At 53.6% G+C, this 18,895-nt stretch overlaps 1 protein-coding gene across 1 annotated transcript in view; it reads right to left on the reverse strand.

Moving 5' to 3' along the window:
- Positions 1–18,895, reverse strand: part of SORCS2 (sortilin related VPS10 domain containing receptor 2) — a 516,528-nt gene that overhangs the window by 89,570 nt on the left and 408,063 nt on the right. Inside the window, 1 exon segment of the mRNA XM_058546667.1 lies at positions 593–757. Coding sequence (XP_058402650.1) covers positions 593–757 — 165 coding nt within the window.

Raw genomic sequence — 18,895 nt, forward strand, 5'->3', positions numbered from 1 at the left:
TTGTGACGTCATTCAAAGGAGCAGCTGCCAGCCCCCCAGATCCAGAGACTGACCCAACAGATCCAGACCCTAGCCCCACAGGCCCAGACCCCGGCCCCACAGACCCTGACCCCACAGGCCCAGACCCCAGCCCCACAGGCCCAGACCCTGGCCCCACAGACCCCGACACCACAGGCCCAGACCCCAGCCCCACAGACCCAGACCCTGGCCCCACAGGCCCGGACCCCACAGACCCAGACCCTGGCCCCACAGGCCCAAGCTGCAGACCACAGGCCCGGACCCCACAGACCCGGACCCCGGCCCCACAGGCCCAGGCTGCAGCCCCACAGGCCCAGACCCCACAGACCCAGACCCCAGCCCCACAGGCCCGGATCCCGACTCCACAGGTCCAGACTGCAGCCCCATAGGCCTGGACCCCACAGACCGGGACCCCGGCCCCACAGGCCCGGACCCCGACTCCACAAGCCCAGGCTGCAGCCCCACAGTCCCCGACCCCACAGACCCAGACCCCAGACCCCGCAGGCCCGGACCCCAGACCCGCAGGCCCGGACCCCAGACCCGCAGGCGCAGACGCGGCCCAAGGCCTGCTCACCTCGCTCTCCTTGCTGTAGGCCAGGACCTTGTCCTCCTCCTCAGGGTGGAAAATCAGTGTTTCCACAGAGAAGGGGATGAGCTGCTTCTGGAAGGTGGCGCCCTCGTCTGTGCTGAGGAACAGGCTCTGGTCCCGGTCGCTGAGCGAGGAGCTCACCAGGATGATCTGAAACACAAAAGCCGGGGGCACATGAGGCCTCCCCCTCTGCACACCAGGGAGGGCACAGCAGGAACCGCTGGGCCACCCCATGCCTGCCGAAGGCTCAGCGGCAAGCAGGGTCATTCATTCATTCATTCATTCACTCATTCCACAGATATCCACGAGTGCCCGGCACCCGTCACTCTGAGGCTCCAGCAGTGAATCGGGGTTCAAGGTCTCTGTGTGAATGAGGGTATGTCAGCAGGGCACACAAGACAAGTCAGCAGTCAACAACTGTGTCCACAGCATTCTTTCAGAGACAATGACCGGTGCCCCAAGGTAAGAAAGCAGGACTACGGGGTGGGTGGGGTGGGGCTGCCTTCAGAAGGAGAGCGCTGAGCCGGGTGGGGGATGACGGGGGACATCTTGCCCCGGGGTGGGGAACTCGGAGGGAGTAGCCAAGGGGAAGATGGGGCTGGAGAAGTAGCAGAGGGTCAGGTTCTGTGAGGCCTTATAGGGCATTGTAGTGGGTTGAATGGTGTCGCCCCAAAAGATATGTCCACATCCTGATCTCTGGTTCCTGTGAACGTGACCTCACGTGGAAACAGGGTCTTTGCAGACGTAATTAAGTCCACGATCTCAGGATGTGATCATCCAGGATTTAGGGTGGGCCTACGTCCAATGACTGGTGTCCTTATCAGAGGAGGGGAAGACACAGACACAGAGAAGGCAATAAGCATGCAGAGACAGACGTGGGGGTGATGCGTCGATAAGGCAAGGAGCGTGGAGGATTGCTGGAGCCCCCAGAAGCCGGGGGAGGGCACCCACCCTGCCGACACCCCGACTTTGGACTTGCAGCCTCCAGAACTGTGAGGGAATAAATTTCTGCTGTTTTAAGTGATCTAGTTTGTGGTCCTTTGACACTCACATGGACCTGGCGAGAGCTCTGCACAATGGGGACCTTGTTGTTGAGGGCCATGGTGGCCTTTGGGGATGCTGGAGGAGGGGGTGTGAGCTGACATCTTTTCACAGTACCCATCCTCTTGGCCATTAGGGGGCCTGCACAGGAGCAGAGGCCACTCAGGAGGCTGCTGCCCATCTGGCTGGAGGCTTGGGTGGTTTGGTCAGATCTGGGATGTCCTCGACTCTCCGTCCGCCGTTACACACCAAACATCCCCGGAGTGCATCAGAGATGCCTGGAGATGCAGACAGTCAAGAGAGGCCCTGGGCTCCGTTCTGTTCTGAAATTGGCAGACCGCGCGCGGCGGCGAAGACGAGGGACGGCTCTGCCACCCCATCGCCACGCACATCCGTTTCGCAAAAGGCCCCTTGGGAGTCGCGCAGGGCCTGCTTGGCCCGCCGGGAGAGTCAGGAAGCCCCCGCGGGCCCGGGCAGCACTGTGGCCCCATCATGCTCAGGAAGTTGGCCTGCACTCCTTCTGGACCTGCCTTCACCCGGTTTCCTGTTCACGGCGGAGCGCACACGGGGACAAGCCCTGCTGGGCTGGGGCTTCTCGCCATCCCACAGAAAGGTCAGGAAAGGCGAGCCCAGGGTCAGAGCAGGGCAGCCCTGCTGCCACACAGCGGAATGACAGGGACCCTCAGAGGTGGAGAGAAGGGGCGTGCGAAAGGGCTCCCCCTTCCCTTGTGGCCAGAGAGGGCAGGCCAGCCTGGATGGATGAGAGAGGGATAGGCAGCATCCGCATCCGGGTCGCGATGGACCCTGAGCCACGTGGTTCACCCCCGGGCAGCGCGGGTGGCCCCTCGGCTGGCTGAGCTCCGGACTCCCACCTCCAACCTCATCGGCAGGGCCGTTCTCCACGCAGGGAGCTGGGGTGGCTTTCCGACACACACACCTGGAGGAAGCTCCAGGGCTCCTCACAGCCCCAAGGAGACTCTGACCTCCATGGCAGGTCCCGGGCTGGCCTCCCGCCCTGCCTCCGGCTTGCGCCCCGGCCACGGCTGGCGTGGTCCACACCACGTGCAGCCTCTCCTCCGCTTGTGCCCTCCGGCCCCTCTCAGCCTCATGCCCTCGGGTGGGCCTCCCTCACCCCTGGGCCGGGGGTCATCTCTGCTTCAAGGCTGCACAAGGGGTCTTGTGCCATGAGACCCCTTGTGCGGGGGACCCGGACTTGCCTATCACACATCTACCACATTTCCTGGAGGTGGTCTCTTCCCCAGGGACTGTGGCCCTCTTGGGCCAGGGGCCACGTGTGTGGAGTTCGCTGCTGTCCCCCCTCGCCACCTCCATCGCTGCAGGGCCTGGGCACTCCACACATTTGTTGAATGAGGGAATGAGGGAATGAATGAATGAACAGACACTATGTGCTAGTAGACCAGGGGGCTAGGGGCAGACAGTCGGTCTCCCAGATAACCTAGTTCAAATTCCGTGTCTGTGTGAGCTCAGACAAGCTTACTTACCATTCTGTGCCTCAGTTTCCCTGTCTGTAAAATGGGGACAATAACATAGAGCCTGGTACCGAGGGAACTTGCAATGGAAGTGTAATATGAGTGTGAACAGGTTGTCTGCCTTAGAACTCTATGAAGCAGTTCTCCTTGTGCCATTATTACCTGTGCTTGACAGTGGGGAACTGAGGCACGGAGAGGGGAGGCAAACTGCTGAGGTCACATGCCATGCAGGATGGAGCCAGGGTCTGGATCCGGGGGTGACTCTAGAGTGCCACTCTTAGCCATGCACTCCAGGGTGATCCACACAGGACGGGGCGTTGGAGCTGGGCCCGGAGCTGGCGTGGCGGGGGGGGGACTGGCTTGGCTGAAGATGAACCCAGCTTTCTTGGGGGAGGGCGTGGGGCCATGAGACCCCGTGTGCATGGACGTCCCACCACGATGGCCTTCCCAAACCCCGACATTCCTCTAGAAGACAGTTAAGCACAAGGAGCATAAACCAATAAGCTGCACTAATCTCCTGTCTTACGTGGGCAAATGGTAACCCGGGAGGTTCTTTCTCTCCACGGAAACCTTAATGAGCTCCCCGGGTGTGTTAACTAGTCTCCTCTAGCACAAAACCCTTCTCTCCCCAGCAAACCGAGCATCTGAAGGAGACCAACATGGCATTCATGCAGCCAGAGTCCTCGGTGACTTTGCTCCTTGAAAGGCGGACAGAGATATGCTCGGAGATGTTCCTCATGGTGTGGTTTATATGAGGAAAAATGGGAGGGAACTGAAGAATGGTTAGGGGCTAAAAATGTTTATAGAGAATGTTTAATGACAAGGGAGCTTATGTGCTCGTGAAATAAGGCAGAATGCAAAATTATATGCAAGTATAATTTCTGTGCATTTCACATTGACGAGTATATTATAAAAAGGAAGTCTATTATAATTTTGCCAATGGTAAGTGTATAAAAGTAAGTAAGTGTAATTTTGTCAGTGGAAAATGTGTAGAAATAAGAATGGAAGGATTATTATTCAGCCATAAAAAAAGAATGAAATCCTGCCATTTGCAACAACACAGATGGAACTTATGGGCATTATGCTAAGTGAAATAAGTCAGACAGAAAGACAAATGCTGTATGATCTCACTTACATGTGGAATCTAAAAGAGAGGAAAAAAAAAAACTGAGCTCGTAGATACCGAGAACAGATTGGGTGGGGGGTGGAGGGTGGGCAAAATGGGTGAAGGTTGTCAAAAAGTACAAACGTCCAGTTATGAAATAAATAAGTCCTGGGATGTCATATACAGCATGGTGACTACTGTTAATAGTACCGTATTGTATATGTGAAAGTTGCTAAGAGAGTAAATTCCAAAAGTTCTTATCACAAGAACAAAATATTTGTAACTATGTGTGGTGACAGATGTTCACTAGACTTATTGGGTGATCATTTCACAATATACACAAATATTAAATCATTATGTTGTGCAACTGAAACTAATATAATGTTATATGTCAATTATACCTCAATAAAAAAGGAGAACGGAAGGAAACCCAGGAGGACGTTAATAGCGGTTGGTTTTAAGTGATGGGGTTAGAATAAACATTTTTTTATTTTAAATAAACCTTCTATTGTAGAATAGTTTTAGATTTTCAGAAAGGTTGCAGAGAGCGCCACACATCATACACCGTCTCCTCTGTGACTAACGTCTTACACGAGCATCGTCCATTTGTCACAACCAAGGAACCAACGTGGGCTCATTGGTATCATCTAAACTCCACACTTTGTTCAGATTTCACCAGTTTTTCCACTACTGTCCTTTTTCTGTCCCTGGTTCCCATCCAGCACCCCACGTGACATTCAGTTGTCACGTGTCCTTAGGCTCCTCCGGGCTGGGACGGTTTCTCAGACTCTCCCTGGTTTTCACGACCCTGGCAGTTTTGAGGACCGGTCAGGTACTTTGTAGGTTGCCTCTCCATTTCGGTTTGTCTGATGGTTTTCGCACATGATACTGGGGCTGGTTATGGTTTTCGGGAGGCAGAGCACAGCGGTGAAGTGCCATCCTCATCGCAGCATACCCGGGGACACGACCTGTCACTGCTGATGCCACTCTTGCTAGCCGGTTCGTGCTGCCCAGGATTCTCCACTGTAATGTTCCTTCTTTTCTCCTGGCTTCCATCTGTCCCTTTGGGAGGAAGTCACAGCGCACAGCCCACCTCTGGGGAGTAGGGAGGGCTGCTCCCCTCCTGGAGGGCGGACTGTCCACCTACATTATGTGGAACTCTTCCACACAGGAGATTTGTCTCTTCTTCCTCATTTATTTACTTGTTCAATCATTTATTTACAGCACTATGAACTCATGAATATTCATTTTATGCTTTGAATTATAATTCAATACCATTTTGCTATTTTGTGCCCAAATTGCTCCAGCTCTGACTATGGAAAGCTCTTTTTGGCTCCTGTATCTCCTTGACATAAGCGCACCGTCCTTCTACTCCTAAATGTTCTACACTGCACCTGGCTTCCTCTGATAATCAGGAAAAACGAAACAGGGCACCAAGATTTCTTCCACATCTCACTGGACACAGCACTGTTCACTCAATGTCCACTCACCACTGCGGGGCCAGGCTCTGTGCCCCATCCTGAGAGCGGAGACCACACACCTAGCTCCGTCGGAGCCACTCCACCAAGGAAGCCCGAATTTCCCTCATTAAGGAGCTTCTCTCATGTCGCATTTCTCAAAGTGTTCTTACGATGCAGCTATTTACTTATCTGCCTCTTCATTAGACCGTGCCCCTGAGCCAGGACAATGACCTCCCTCCTTTGTAGCTCCGGCATCTAGCGCAGGCCCGACACGGAGCTGTCAGTTAATCCACACCCGACGGATACACAAGTGCATGCGTGCATGCATGAACGAGCGAGCAATTCCATCTCAGTTTATGACTCCTAAGGGAATTGTTTGCTTTTCTCCTTTGGGAGGAAAACAGTCCTGGGGATATTTAAATGGCCTAGAAAGCAGAAGTCATAAAAAAAAATCTCATTCCCTTACTCCTCTTCACCACTCACTTTCACAAATCAAGGAAAGCTCATTCATTCGTTCATTCTTCACTCTTCCACAGTTGCAAAAACCACAGGTCAAGCAAGGATTTAGGTATGCACACGGCTTTGTGGGAGCCGAGCAGAGGGAAAACAGCGTCCAGGTGCAGGCAGGTCTGAGGGCAAGAAGGAGGGCTTCCTGGAAGAGGTAACACCCAGAGGAGCCTTGAAGAATGGATGGAAATGTGATTGGCAGACCAGGGGGAGGGTGTTTCAGGCAGAGAGGACAGCACGACAAAGGCACGCAGACAGACGAGGGTCCCTGCCCCAGCTCTCGCCCCAGCCTCACTCTCCCACCCCCACGCTCCCGGCGTCAGCCACGTGAACTCCTGGTGTGTTTCTCCAGTTTGCAGAGACCGTTCCCATCCTGACCGCCTTTGCGTGTACTGTTCCTTCTGGCTGGGATGCACAGCGGGACCAAGAGACCCCCAGCCCCACCACTGGTAACTCAGAATCAAATTTTAAAATTTCAGAATGACAAAAAATCCATGTGTAACAAAATTAAAATAGCTTCTTTCAAGTTTTCTGAGTCCAAACTTCTGGACAATTTCAACAAGCTGAATGTTGCTCATCTATTTTTGGCATCCCTGCTTTGCAGGTGCCCCCAGCACGAGTTTATCCTGTTTTTATGGTGGGACACCCTTCCCCTTGTTATCTTCTTGTCAAACACCTCCTCATTCATCCACCAAAGCTCACTTCAAAGGTTACTTCCTCCAGGAAGCCCTTCATGATACACCTCCTCCAACAGTTACTCTAGTACCTCCTCTGCCCCTTCCCCAGCATCTCGTGCGTTCATCTGCTCCAGGCCAACGTTCCCCAGTATTCTCTTTGTGAGTCTGCCTTTCTATCCAGGCCAGGGGGCTGGGCAGCCTGGCAGGGCCCATGTCTTGGTGATTGCCATATCTCTAGCTGGAGCAAAGGGCCTGGCACCGAGTAGGTGCCATGTTCCCAATAAATGGTCATTGGGTACAGGGGTTGCTTCTCCATCACGGCCCTCGGCTCGTTTAGGGCCAAGGCCCTGCTGACGGTGGCACCGAGTTGGTATGAGAAAGAACCCGAGGAAGCGATTCTGGCCAGGGGCCCAGCAATCCGGATCATGGGCTATTTTTGGCCTCCGAGTGGGATGAGTGAGCCAGGAAAGATGGGGGCACAGAAAAGCGCTGACAAGGAAAGGATTATTGGAGCAAAGAAAACAAATCAATTAGCATCGCACCGAGCGGAGGCTGGCAGATTGTTCTCCCAAATTGGGAACCAGACTATTTTAAATGGTGTATTTTTACCGCTTACTATTCCGGGGGAAACATATGGTACCTGCGCTCGGTTCCGGGGGCCCGTGAGGCTGGGTGTTTCAAAACTGGAGGCAGCACGTTACAGTGACCCATTTGACAGATCCATCTGATTAATGGCTGGCCCATTTGAAGCTAAGTCCCAGGACCAGCTACACAATTTGAGGGTCCCAGCACAAAACACAAATGCAGGGCCCTGATCATTCCAAAGCTATTCAACTAATAAACTCTGGGACCAGCATCGCTGGAGCCTGTCAGAAATGCAGCGTCTTGGCCCCACCCAGACCTGCTGGATCAGAATCTGCATTTTCTCAAGGCCCTGGCCAGTCCTGTGCTCCCTCCAGGTGGAGGGCTGCTTCAGGCTATAACTCCCGCTGGTTTTCAGCTCTGTGCCTGCTGGCCGTGCGACTCTGAGCACGCTGGCCGACCCTGGCCTCTGCTCCCTGCCCCGAGTGACAAGAATGGAATAACGAGCACGCACAAGAGCACACCCCACACGAGGCCCCACTCCCGAGACCTTACTCCTCACTGCGCAGAGGAGGAGGCACTGTCGGCACCCTGTTCCCTTTGCCAGTTGAAGACAGGAGGCCGGCGAGGTCGCAAGCTGGCGGTAATCAAGTGGGAGAGCCTGGACTGAACCCTGGGGCTCTGGCGCCCGGCCCCCCCACCCCTAGCCATTCTGACGATGCTCTGCAGGATGGAGATAATACCAATGAGCCCCAGAATCCAGGGAGGTCACGCTGCTCATGAAGCGTGTAGCCCACAGCATCAGCACCCGTGGAGCGCAGCTCTGGAGGCACCTGGAGCGGGGCTCCCATCCTCATTCAGCTTCGTGAGCTGTGCAACCTTGGGCAAGTTACTTGACATCTCTGAGCCTCAGTTTCCTCATCTGTACAATGAAGATGGGAATTCCCATTGCAGAGGTGTGGGAGACCACACTGCCTACAAGCGGGGTTCCAGCCCAGCTCCTCTCCCTACGTCACTCACTGCACCACCCCCAATACACGTCACGATCAGTGTGACATGACCGTGTCTGCCCAGAAAGCAGCAACAGACACGGGGTGTCCCGGTGCAACAGGCTTGAGAGAGTCTAGAGAGATCCTCCCCACCCCCAAAGACCACCAGGAGTGGCTTCTGCAGGTGTGTCCAGAGCCCTGGGCGCGGATTCCCGATGTGTGAAGAGGCAGCGTAGGGCAGGGAGCGGCAGAGCGGCTTCCCGCTCCTCTCCGGCCTTTGCTTCTTCCCTTGGTCCACTGTCAGATGCTTTAAGAGCACTGACTGACGCATTCCACTGCGTGTCAGGCCTGGCGCTGGGAGAGGAATCTCGCGGGCCCCTGCCCCCGAGGAGGGGAAGTCATTTAATGGTGGGAGAGGTGCTCTGGTACAGGGACCCGAGGAGGGAGGGCCCCTCACCCAGGCTGGATGGGAGGGGAGGAGAGGCTGTGTGGAGTTTCTACAGACCAGCTGACCCTGCAGAGATGGGTCAGACTTGGCCAGAAGAGTGTGTAAGTCACTGACGTGGGACTCCGGCCCCCCTCCACCAGGTCAGGAGGCCTGCCTGAACCTGGCGTCCTCGAGGCCTTTCTCTGACCCTTCAACACGGGCCTACACCTCCCTGCCTGCCCGGATCACCTCCCACTGGACTCCTGCTCGGACCTGCCTGGCGGAACCACCCTGTGGGAACCACATGAGGATCCACCCCACCCTGTTCAGGGCCATCAAGTTGCCTTCCCCGGGCGAGGCTTCCTACCACAGGGTTCTGACCCATCTCCTCCAAAAGGTGGTGCCAACGTCCCAGCCTGCCTCGCAGCAAAGCTCACGCAAGTCATAGCTCTCAAACCTCCCGGTTAGAAATGGAAAGAAACAGCATCCAGAAATGATTTCTCGCCTCTGCTAGAGCTCTGGCGGAATGTGCAAAGCATCTCTGGTTTCCATTCAGAACTCTATCAAGGAGAGGATGTTTTATTTTTGTCTGCCCTTTACCAAGTATAGCCCCAAAAGGGTCCCCATCCCAGCCCCCAGGATGGGTGTCATCTGGAGTTACCTTCCTATTTTAAACCAATCACCCAGTCTATTCCTGGTCAAATAGAAGTGCCCAGCTGGGGACACAGAAAACTTGGCTCTGATGCCAGGAGAGGCAGACAGCGGAGACAAACAAACACCGCGGCGTCCACCCCCAGGTCTCAGATTAGAATCTGTGCGGAGCATCTTACACACGCCTGTGAGTCATGAGGAGCAAAAATAACTCCCCCAACGCTTCCCTCCTGGAGATGAGAGCATCTCGCCGGGACACTCGGCACACACTCAGACTGACTTCCAGAGTTTTAGGAGAAAATAGCTCCAAATGCTGGCTTTTGGTTTGGGTGACCATGAGCACAAGAGAGGTCACAGGACACAGAGGCTGACTGAGATGTGGCTTTGCCATCTCTGTGTTCAGTGACCTTGGGCAAGTCACTCTCTTCAGCTCTAAATTGGAGACAATAATCTCTTTGTGCTGAGGTTCCAAACTGGGCACAAGAATTGACACTGTTGTAGAAATACAATGGCTCATCATTATTTTTGTGCTTTCTTAAATCAGAAAGATCTATTCCTGGGGAAGTCATGGATAATCTGCATATGTAACTGCAAACCTGCAGTATCACGTCCCTGCCTGAAACCCTTCAGTGTCTCTCTCCTGAGTCTGGCATCCATGACTCGCTCCTGTGACCTTACTCTGCTGACCTTGCCACCACACGACCTGAGTTCCAGCCACCCTGACTGCTCCTAAACCCCCTCTGCTTCTGAATCTTTCTCACTGTCCCCGGACGCCTGTGGCCGTCGTCTCTTGACTGCGGTAGAGGTTGGACCCTGGAGGAGGCAGACCAGAGGCTGACTAGGAGGCTGAGGTGGTTATCTAGGTGACACAACCTGGTGACCAGCACTAGGGCAGAGGTCACGGAATTGGAGAGGAGAGGGCAGATGTCAATGACACTTCAGGGTTAGAGTTCAGTGGACCTGGTGGGGCATAAATCGAATGGAGAAATACAGGAACACACCTAGGTTTCTGGCTTGGGCAAGTGGGTGGATGGTGGTACCACTGATGGAGATGAGGACACAGGAGGAAGAGCTGACTTAGAGGAGACGAAGATGAGCTCAGTTTGAGCCTCCCGTTGGGGCTGAGGTTCCTGAGGACCACCCAGGTGCAGAGAGAAGTTCCTGGGTTTGATATATGGGGTGAGCTCAGCAAAGAAATCTGCCCTGGAACTTACATGCACAGACATGTGGCTGGGGTCCTGGGAGTGGATGAGCCCACCCAGGGATTGTGTAAGTGAGGAAAAGAACTGGTCTGGGATCTCCGTTCCAGAGGGGCCCACAAAGAGGAGAGCGAGGAGGGGGCCGGAGAGGTGAGAGGAGCTCCTGAGGGCAATGGAGGAGAGAGTGCCCCTGCCCACTGCTCCACCACCCCTCCACCCTCCCTCACCCCTCACCCGGCGCCTGCAGCACAGAAGACCTCCTCTCTGCCCTCAGGAAGACCTGCCCTCTGACCTCAGGAAGACCTGCCCTCTGCCCTCAGGAAGACCTGCCCTCTGACCTCAGGAAGACCTGCCCTCTGCCCTCAGGAAGACTTGCCCTCTGCCCTCAAGAAGACCTCCCCTCTGCCCTCAGGAAGACCTGCCCTCTGCCCTCAGGAAGACCTGCCCTCTGCCCTCAGGAAGACCTGCCCTCTGCCCTCAGGAAGACCTGCCCTCTGCCCTCAGGAAGACCTCCCATCTGCCCTCAGGAAGACCTGCCCTCTGCCCTCAGGAAGACCTGCCCTCTGCCCTCAGGAAGACCTGCCCTCTGCCCTCAGGAAGACCTCCCCTCTGCCCTCAGGAAGACCTGCCCTCTGCCCTCAGGAAGACCTGCCCTCTGCCCTCAGGAAGACCTGCCCTCTGCCCTCAGGAAGACCTCCCATCTGCCCTCAAGAAGACCTGCCCTCTGCCCTCAGGAAGACCTGCCCTCTGCCCTCAGGAAGACCTGCCCTCTGCCCTCAGGAAGACCTGCCCTCTGCCCTCAGGCCCGTGTGACCGCCCGCCGGCCTCTCTGGCTGCGTTCCACACCACCAGCCCTCCGGCTCACATTGCTCTGGCCCCCGCCTCAGGCCCTTCTCCCTCGACGTGCTGGCTTCTTTCTCACTTGCAGCTCTCAGACCCCCTTCTCCCAGCAAGTGATCTAAACAGGCCCTGATCCCGAGTTACTCTTTGACTGTCTTAGAAGCAATTAGTAACACTCTCTGAAAATATCCGTTTACATTATTTTTGTGTTGTGGCAAAATATACATAATATAAAATTTACCATTTTAACTCTTTTGAGAATACAGTTCAATGGTGCTAGATACATTCACGTTGTTGTGCAATCTTTACTACCATGTGTCTCCAGAACTTTCCATCATCCCAAACTGAAACTCTGTCCCCATGAAACACTGACTCCCCAGGCCCTCCTTTCACGTTCTGTGTCCACTAACTTACTGTCTGGATTTCCCCCAAGACCGCCCCGTCAGGGAATGTATTTGTCTTGTTCTTTGCTGGATCCGAGCCCTCACCTGGTACACAGTAGGTGCGCAGTCAACGTCTGTTGAACACTTTTGACGGAATATATTTATGTCTCATTCTTGGCAAACATTTAACATATAAGGGAGGGGAGTGTTCTGTTTGTGCCAGGTCCTGCCTGTTGATATTCAGACCATCTCAGCCCTTCTAAGCGCCCCCCGAACCCAGGAGCTGGATGCATGGAGACCACATTCCCGGCCTCCCTTAGATTCTGCCAGTGAGTGGCCCTCATGTGAGAGCTGACAAGAGAGAAGCCGCAGTTCTCCAGCAGCTTCCGCAGGCCGTTGCAGGGCTCTCCCAGTGTCTCCAGCATCCGCCGCGGACCACCCACGTGGCTGCAACGGGCAGCTGAGATCCTTGGCAGCAGTTCCCTGAGGTTCCTGATGTTAGCAGTGCCCTCTGACCTTTACCCCCAGCCCTCCCATTGCCTGTCTTAGCCTCCAGGTCTCTGGAAGAAATCCGTCCCTCCTCCGGGTGCCTCAGTGGTTTCTCATCAAGCCCTGACCAGTGGTGTGTGTAGAACCGTTTCACCAAACACAGTGAGCTGGTCCCAGCTCCCTTGCTCTCATGCCAACCGATGGCCCACCTCACGTTCAGCCACCGTCTCTTCAGAAAGCATTTCAGGCTCACTCCTGCCAAAGTGTTGAGACTTCCCAGCTCTTACCCTTCAAGCTCTAGTTTTGCTAAGACCCCTCCAGTAGTTCCCCAAGCAACAGAGGCTCATCAAAAGTTAAACAGCGCTTCACATTTCAACTAAAATATTAATAAAATCTCTTGGCGAAGTATAAATTGGGGCAGGGCTAAGATGGAGAGACCTCTCGACATTCGTTCAAAACGTGGTTCCTAAAGGAGACTTGCAAAATATATTGAACTAGGAGGACGAGGCCCCCATCCACCCCCGATGGCATGCTAACCCACGAACGCTCCTGGGAGATTTATTACGAACTGAGCAGACCAACATCAGAGTGGGGTGGGTGGTTTGCCCATCCATCCCGGAGGAGGGCTATTTATAGCCTGTCATTCTCAGCAGGATGCCCCCTCTGTCCTGCACTCAGCTGAGGGAATCTGTAAGAACCTTGAGGGAGAAAGGTTGGGAGAGATATGCCCAAGGGTATCTGTCACCAAGGAGGAGGAGGGGGGAGGACCACATGAGATCCCTGTTCTTCACTCACTGATTAAGTCAACACGCATTTATTGAGCCCCAGGGATGATGGTAAGTGTTGAGGAGACAACGGTGAACAGGAGAGGACAAAACCGCCTCCCAGGGACCTGACATCTGAGTGGGAGAGACAGGAGCACCACCGATGCGGGAATCCGGTGACTTCGGTAAACAGGGGTGCTGGGAGAATAGTAACTGCAGGTGAGTGAGTCCATGTACACAGACACACACGGATACGACACACGCTCCCACAAATGCACATATAAAGAGACACATGTAGATCTGTGTGAATATAAAGAAAGAGAATGAATGACACAGTCCAGACATTGAAAACACTGTTGGTTTCTGGCTGACGAGACTTTGGGTATTAAGTTTTCTCTTTCTCTAGACTGTGTCTCTGGTTCCACTCTTGGTCTGTAAGGCGTTGCCTAGCATGGGAGAGGGACTCGATACATATTTGTGGAATGAATAAATACATTTTTATAAATTGATATTTTAAGATGAATATGTGTTAAATGTGTAATCATAAAAAAATAACATTTTTATGAAAAGAGAAATTTGCCCGTGAGCAAAGGTCTAAGAAGGTATATTCAGTTCTCTATTGAGTAGACAAGATAGTAAGAAAATTTTTTAAAAATGTAGGTTTACTTTTAGGTAATCTATGAATAAATATTAGTATTTTTAATTCGACTATATTTCCTTCCCTGTCTCCATCCATCATCCATCCATTCATCCATTCACCCATCCATCTACCCATCATCCATCCATCCATCATCCATCCGTCCATCATCCATCCATTCATCCATCCACCCATCATTCATCCGTCCATCCAACCATCTATCCATCTATCCATTCATCCACCCATCCACCCATTCAACCTTCCTTCCTTCCTGCCTTCTCTCTCTCCCTTCTCCTATCTCTCCCTCCCTCCTTCCCCCTGTTCATCCATTCATCCACTAGCCACCAATCCACTGAAAATGGCTTTGGGGAGTGAATGTAAGAACTCACGAGAAGGAGAGCGCTGCACACTTTGAGCCCACTGCACACTTTAGTCACCTGCTGTAATCATCACCGTGCAACCCAGCCCCGGAATCCACCCTCCTTGGCGTGGCTACTAGTGGCTTGTGTCTCCCAGTCTTGTCTCTGCATAGACTTGAACTCCCTCTAGTAGTGGGCGGCAATGAGACAGAGATCCCATTTACTGAGCACCTACTGTGCCTGGCCCTGTGCGAGGAACTGGCATAGGAGTTCTCATTTTATTTTCACAATGGCGATGAAGTGGGAGATGTTTTTGTTTCTATTTTACAGACAAAAACTCAGAAGCCTAGAGGGGTGAAATGACCTGCTCAGGCCCACACACCCGTGTGCCCCGGCATCGGCATAGACCCAACTCTGTCTGACACTGAAAGCCTCGTCCTGCCTCTGGGTCGGGCCTTGAACTGACAAGCCTCCAACACAATTTAGTAAAACATCCACTCAAACACAATTACAGAATTGATTGTCAGGAAAGGGCTGGTTCAGTTTTAATTACCAGCCTGACAATCACTGAAATGCTAGGAAACGTCCCCAAGAACATTTGTAAATTTAATGGAGAGGCAAACCCTTCCCTTCAGCCAGAGGCTGCCTTGGAAGATCTTGTGTCTGATCGATAGTAACTAGATAAGGCAAACATATTTCAGGGCATAGAAAAATAACTCGTCACCAATATTTCATAGCCTGGGTTTATTAATAATCTCGTCTGTAGCATTTGTGAAATGAGAGGCCCCCATAATTATTGATGATCTCAGTCCTCTGAAGGGGCTTATGCTGAGGCTTTGAAGTGGATGTGGGTTAATTGTGTTCTGTTTGCCTGTCTGAGGACATTTTGCATACAAAGCTAAAAGCCTGCTTGCTTGGGCGGAGTGCGCAGACGGCGAATTCTCTGGAGTAACTGTGTTCTGGAAGATTGTCTTTTATCAGGCAGTTGTATTAACTATGTGCGATTAGGTCTGTGAACAATTTGTTCATTTATCTGCCCCCTAATTGAACAGCAGAAGGCAGGGGAATGCATCTCAGTGCCTCCGTGTTGTGCCTTCTCAGCAGTGCTGTGGGCGCCTCCTGGGTAAAGACACAGCTTTACTGGAAATAACTGGAATCTCTGAAGGCTTCCTCCTCAAATATTTGCGAGTAGAGACCAAGGTATTGCTGCCACTCCTGGGCAAGTTGGTTAAAACGTGGCCTTAGCTTCAAGGAGCAGCCACACTCATCGCTTTCCCTTGAGGCGAATGTCTGAAGGCTAAAGGCTCGTCACGTCTGCCCCGAAGGGTCAAGGCCATGGCCATCAGTGTAGGGACTGTAGATGTTCTGTGGTCATAGAATCAGGTAAGGGCAAGACTGAAAGGCAATTATATTTGGGGGAGAAAAGTGAGTCTCCACTTGGAGACGCCTCCACCAAGGTCTCGAAGCTGACAGCAACTTGAACCATAGAGTGCCTGCATGGCACACTTCCGCGTTACACAGAGTAGAGAATAGCACTCGTAACAAAACAATCATACACAGCATTTATTGAGCACTTACTGTATGCCCCGCCCTATATTAAGTGCTTTATACATACTTTTGACAACCCTCTGAGGAGGTGGTTACTATTACGATCCCTGTTTGATGGATGAGGGAAGTGGGTCCCGGAGAGGGCAGTGACCACCAAGTCACACGTCGGTGAGCCGGAGCGAGGACGCAGCCAAGGCAGTCCGAGTTCTTTCTTGCACACTGCAGAGGCGGGCGAGGGGCGCACTCTGCTCTTCCCTCCGCTCTTCCCTCACATGTTTCTGGAACCGATGTCAGCTGGTGCTGGGGACGGAGTGAGGGCACCTACTTGTCCTTGGCTTCACGGAGCACACGGTCTAGTGGTAAGACAGACGAGGAGCAAAGAAGCACAGAAACGGGCAGCTACGCACTCTGAGGAGGGCCCCGCTGTCTAACAATGGGGCGGCTGTGTGTGGAGGGCACTGGCAAAACCAAGACAGGGTGAGATGGGCCAGGCCCAGCAGGAAGGGGATGGGGAGGCGGGGGTGCCACAGGAGATGCAAAGAAGGTAGAAGTGGCAGGACTGGACGCCCTCTGGGAGTCTGGAAGCCTCCCGGCTCTTGCCTGGGGCGTTGGCAGGAAAGTAGTGACCCAAATCCACCCAGTGCCTCCCTGGTGGCACTTATAGTCTTTCAGGGAGAAGAGTGAGCAGGAGGGGGCAGAGAGTGGAATGAGGACCAGCTTGGATAACGCCAGGGAAGCCACGGGCCAGAGAGACCAGGCACAGGGGCAGCACCACAAAGAGCTCAGACAGGGTGAGGATTGAGCAAGTGCCATCGATTGTCAATGGTGGGGCACTGGTGTCCCCTAGGTGCCACTGATTGTCAATGGTGGGGCATTGGTGTCCCCTAGGTGCCATCGATTGTCAATGGTGGGGCACTGGTGTCCCCTAGGTGCCACTGATTGTCAATGGTGGGGCATTGGTGTCCCCTAGGTGCCATTGACTGTCAGTGGTGGGGCATTGGTGTCCCCTAGGTGCCACTGATTGTCAATGGTGGGGCATTGGTGTCTCCTAGGTGCCATTGACTGTCAATGGTGGGGCATTGGTGTCCCCTAGGTGCCACTGATTGTCAATGGTGGGGCATTGGTGTCTCCTAGGTGCCACTGACTGTCAATGGTGGGGCATTGGTGTCCCCTAGGTGCCACTGATTGGCAATGGTGAGGCATTGGCGTCCCCGGGCTCCATTGACTGTCAATGGTGGGGCACCGGTGTCCCTGGGGAGGGATGGTGTGAGAGATAGTGCCATCTTCCATCCCTTCTTTCTGTCCTCTTAACCACATCACCAGTGAGTCCTGTGGCTTCTACTCTTTAGTGGCAGGGAGTGGCCCTAGGGTCTGGCCCAGGGCCCATCCCAGAACAGATGCCTTGTAAGCCGTGGGGTAATTGAACAAACGCAGGACGACAATGGGAGAGGCGAGTGGTCTGTTTTGTCAATTTCTTCTCATCCTTCCGACCACAAATGAGTGATGATTTAATTAAAGTTCTTCGGGAAAGAGCTCTGAAGTGGGAGATTTCCCGAGGGCTCTCAGAGATCGTGTGGAGACCATGTGACCCGATGCTCTGGTTTCTGGTGAGAACCATCAATGTCGATGTTTCTGGATCGAGAAATACGGACATGTATCCTGCATGGAGGCTCCTGGGACCCCACTCCACAGCACTCAAGATGGGAGCACTGCTGTACCTCCGCCCACAGGCACAGACCAAAGAGTAGGTGGTGGGTGGGGGTTGGGGGTGGGGCCAGCCCCCTCCTGTCACTCAAGACCCAGTGACACTCAGAAATAGAAGGCAGGCCAAGTTGCAGAGCCTCAGAGATGGCTGCGTTGCCAGCTGGACTAGCACACTTTCCAACGCTGGAATCACCACCACAGTGTTCCTGCCGCTCTGCTTGGATATCTCCTGTGATGAGGGGCTCCCTACCTTGCTGACTGCGTGAGGTTTTTTTTTTATAACAAGCTCAACCCTGGGAGGCACAGAAGAAAGAACTTCGGAATCTGGCAGACATACACTGAATTCTGGCCATGCGTGTACAGCCCTGTGAGCGTGAGTCAGTGGCCCCGGGGGGCTTGATCCCACCCTTTGAGAAGGAAGGGGACACCCTTCACCCTTCTGTTCCCCTCTCTGGTCTCTTCCTTCTACTCAAGTCTCAGGTTGAGGTGAGCGGGGGTGCGTGATGGGAGGGGAGACCCCAGTGGCCTGGCGAGGAGCACAGTGGTCCCCAGCTTTCCTTGATGGCTGCTCTGTGGGCATCTATCTCTCCCTTGGGAGCCAGCCTGGGTGAAGGGCTGCACTCTGGGACAGGATGTGGGTATTTCTGGGCCCTACTCAGACTGGAATGTCGTTAAAATCCCACACCTTCCCTGATTATACTGATTAATAACTCACAGGAGTGTGTGACTTTGTACAGATGTGACAATGTGCAGAACTCACCAAGCCAGGCAATAATCATAGCAATAACTATAATCGCAGCAATAACAATAATCACAGCAATAACAACAATCGCAGCAATAACAATGATCACAGCAATGACAATGATCACAGCAGTGACAGGAACAGTAGCAGCACGGGGGGCACTGACCCAGGGCAGATGCCGCTCTGAGTGCCTTATGTGTGCTCACTCACAGGCTCCTCCCTAAGAGGCTAGTCTCACCTTCTAGAGAGGTTAACACCGTGCCCAGAGGTCCCCCAATTCACGAGGCCGAGCTGGTGACAGGCCCCGGAAACTCCGGGCCCCCAGCTGAATGGCATTTCTTTGATCTGATTTATTGATTGGGTGTCTGCATAAGATTTATTTGGCAAAAGGGTTTTGATGTTAAAAAAATATATTTCACCCCCTTGGATTTTGTCCTATCACCACCATTCCCAATACACACACACACACGCACATACACACACACCCTTGCATTTTGCAGATGAGGGGGAAGATTCCTCTGCTCCTGTTTATGGAGCACTGCCCACAGGCCAGCTCTGGGCTGGACAGGCTGCCCACACCCCTGCAGGGCCTGGCAGCACTGCCCAGGGCAGACGCAACCCCACCCGATGGGGGCAGGGCGCCTGAGGTTCAAAGAGGATGTGGGAGTCCCCTCCTCACGGTCACCAGAGCTGG

This window comes from Diceros bicornis, chromosome 8 (genome assembly GCF_020826845.1).
Source record: "Diceros bicornis minor isolate mBicDic1 chromosome 8, mDicBic1.mat.cur, whole genome shotgun sequence".
Taxonomy (NCBI): Eukaryota; Metazoa; Chordata; class Mammalia; order Perissodactyla; family Rhinocerotidae; genus Diceros; species Diceros bicornis.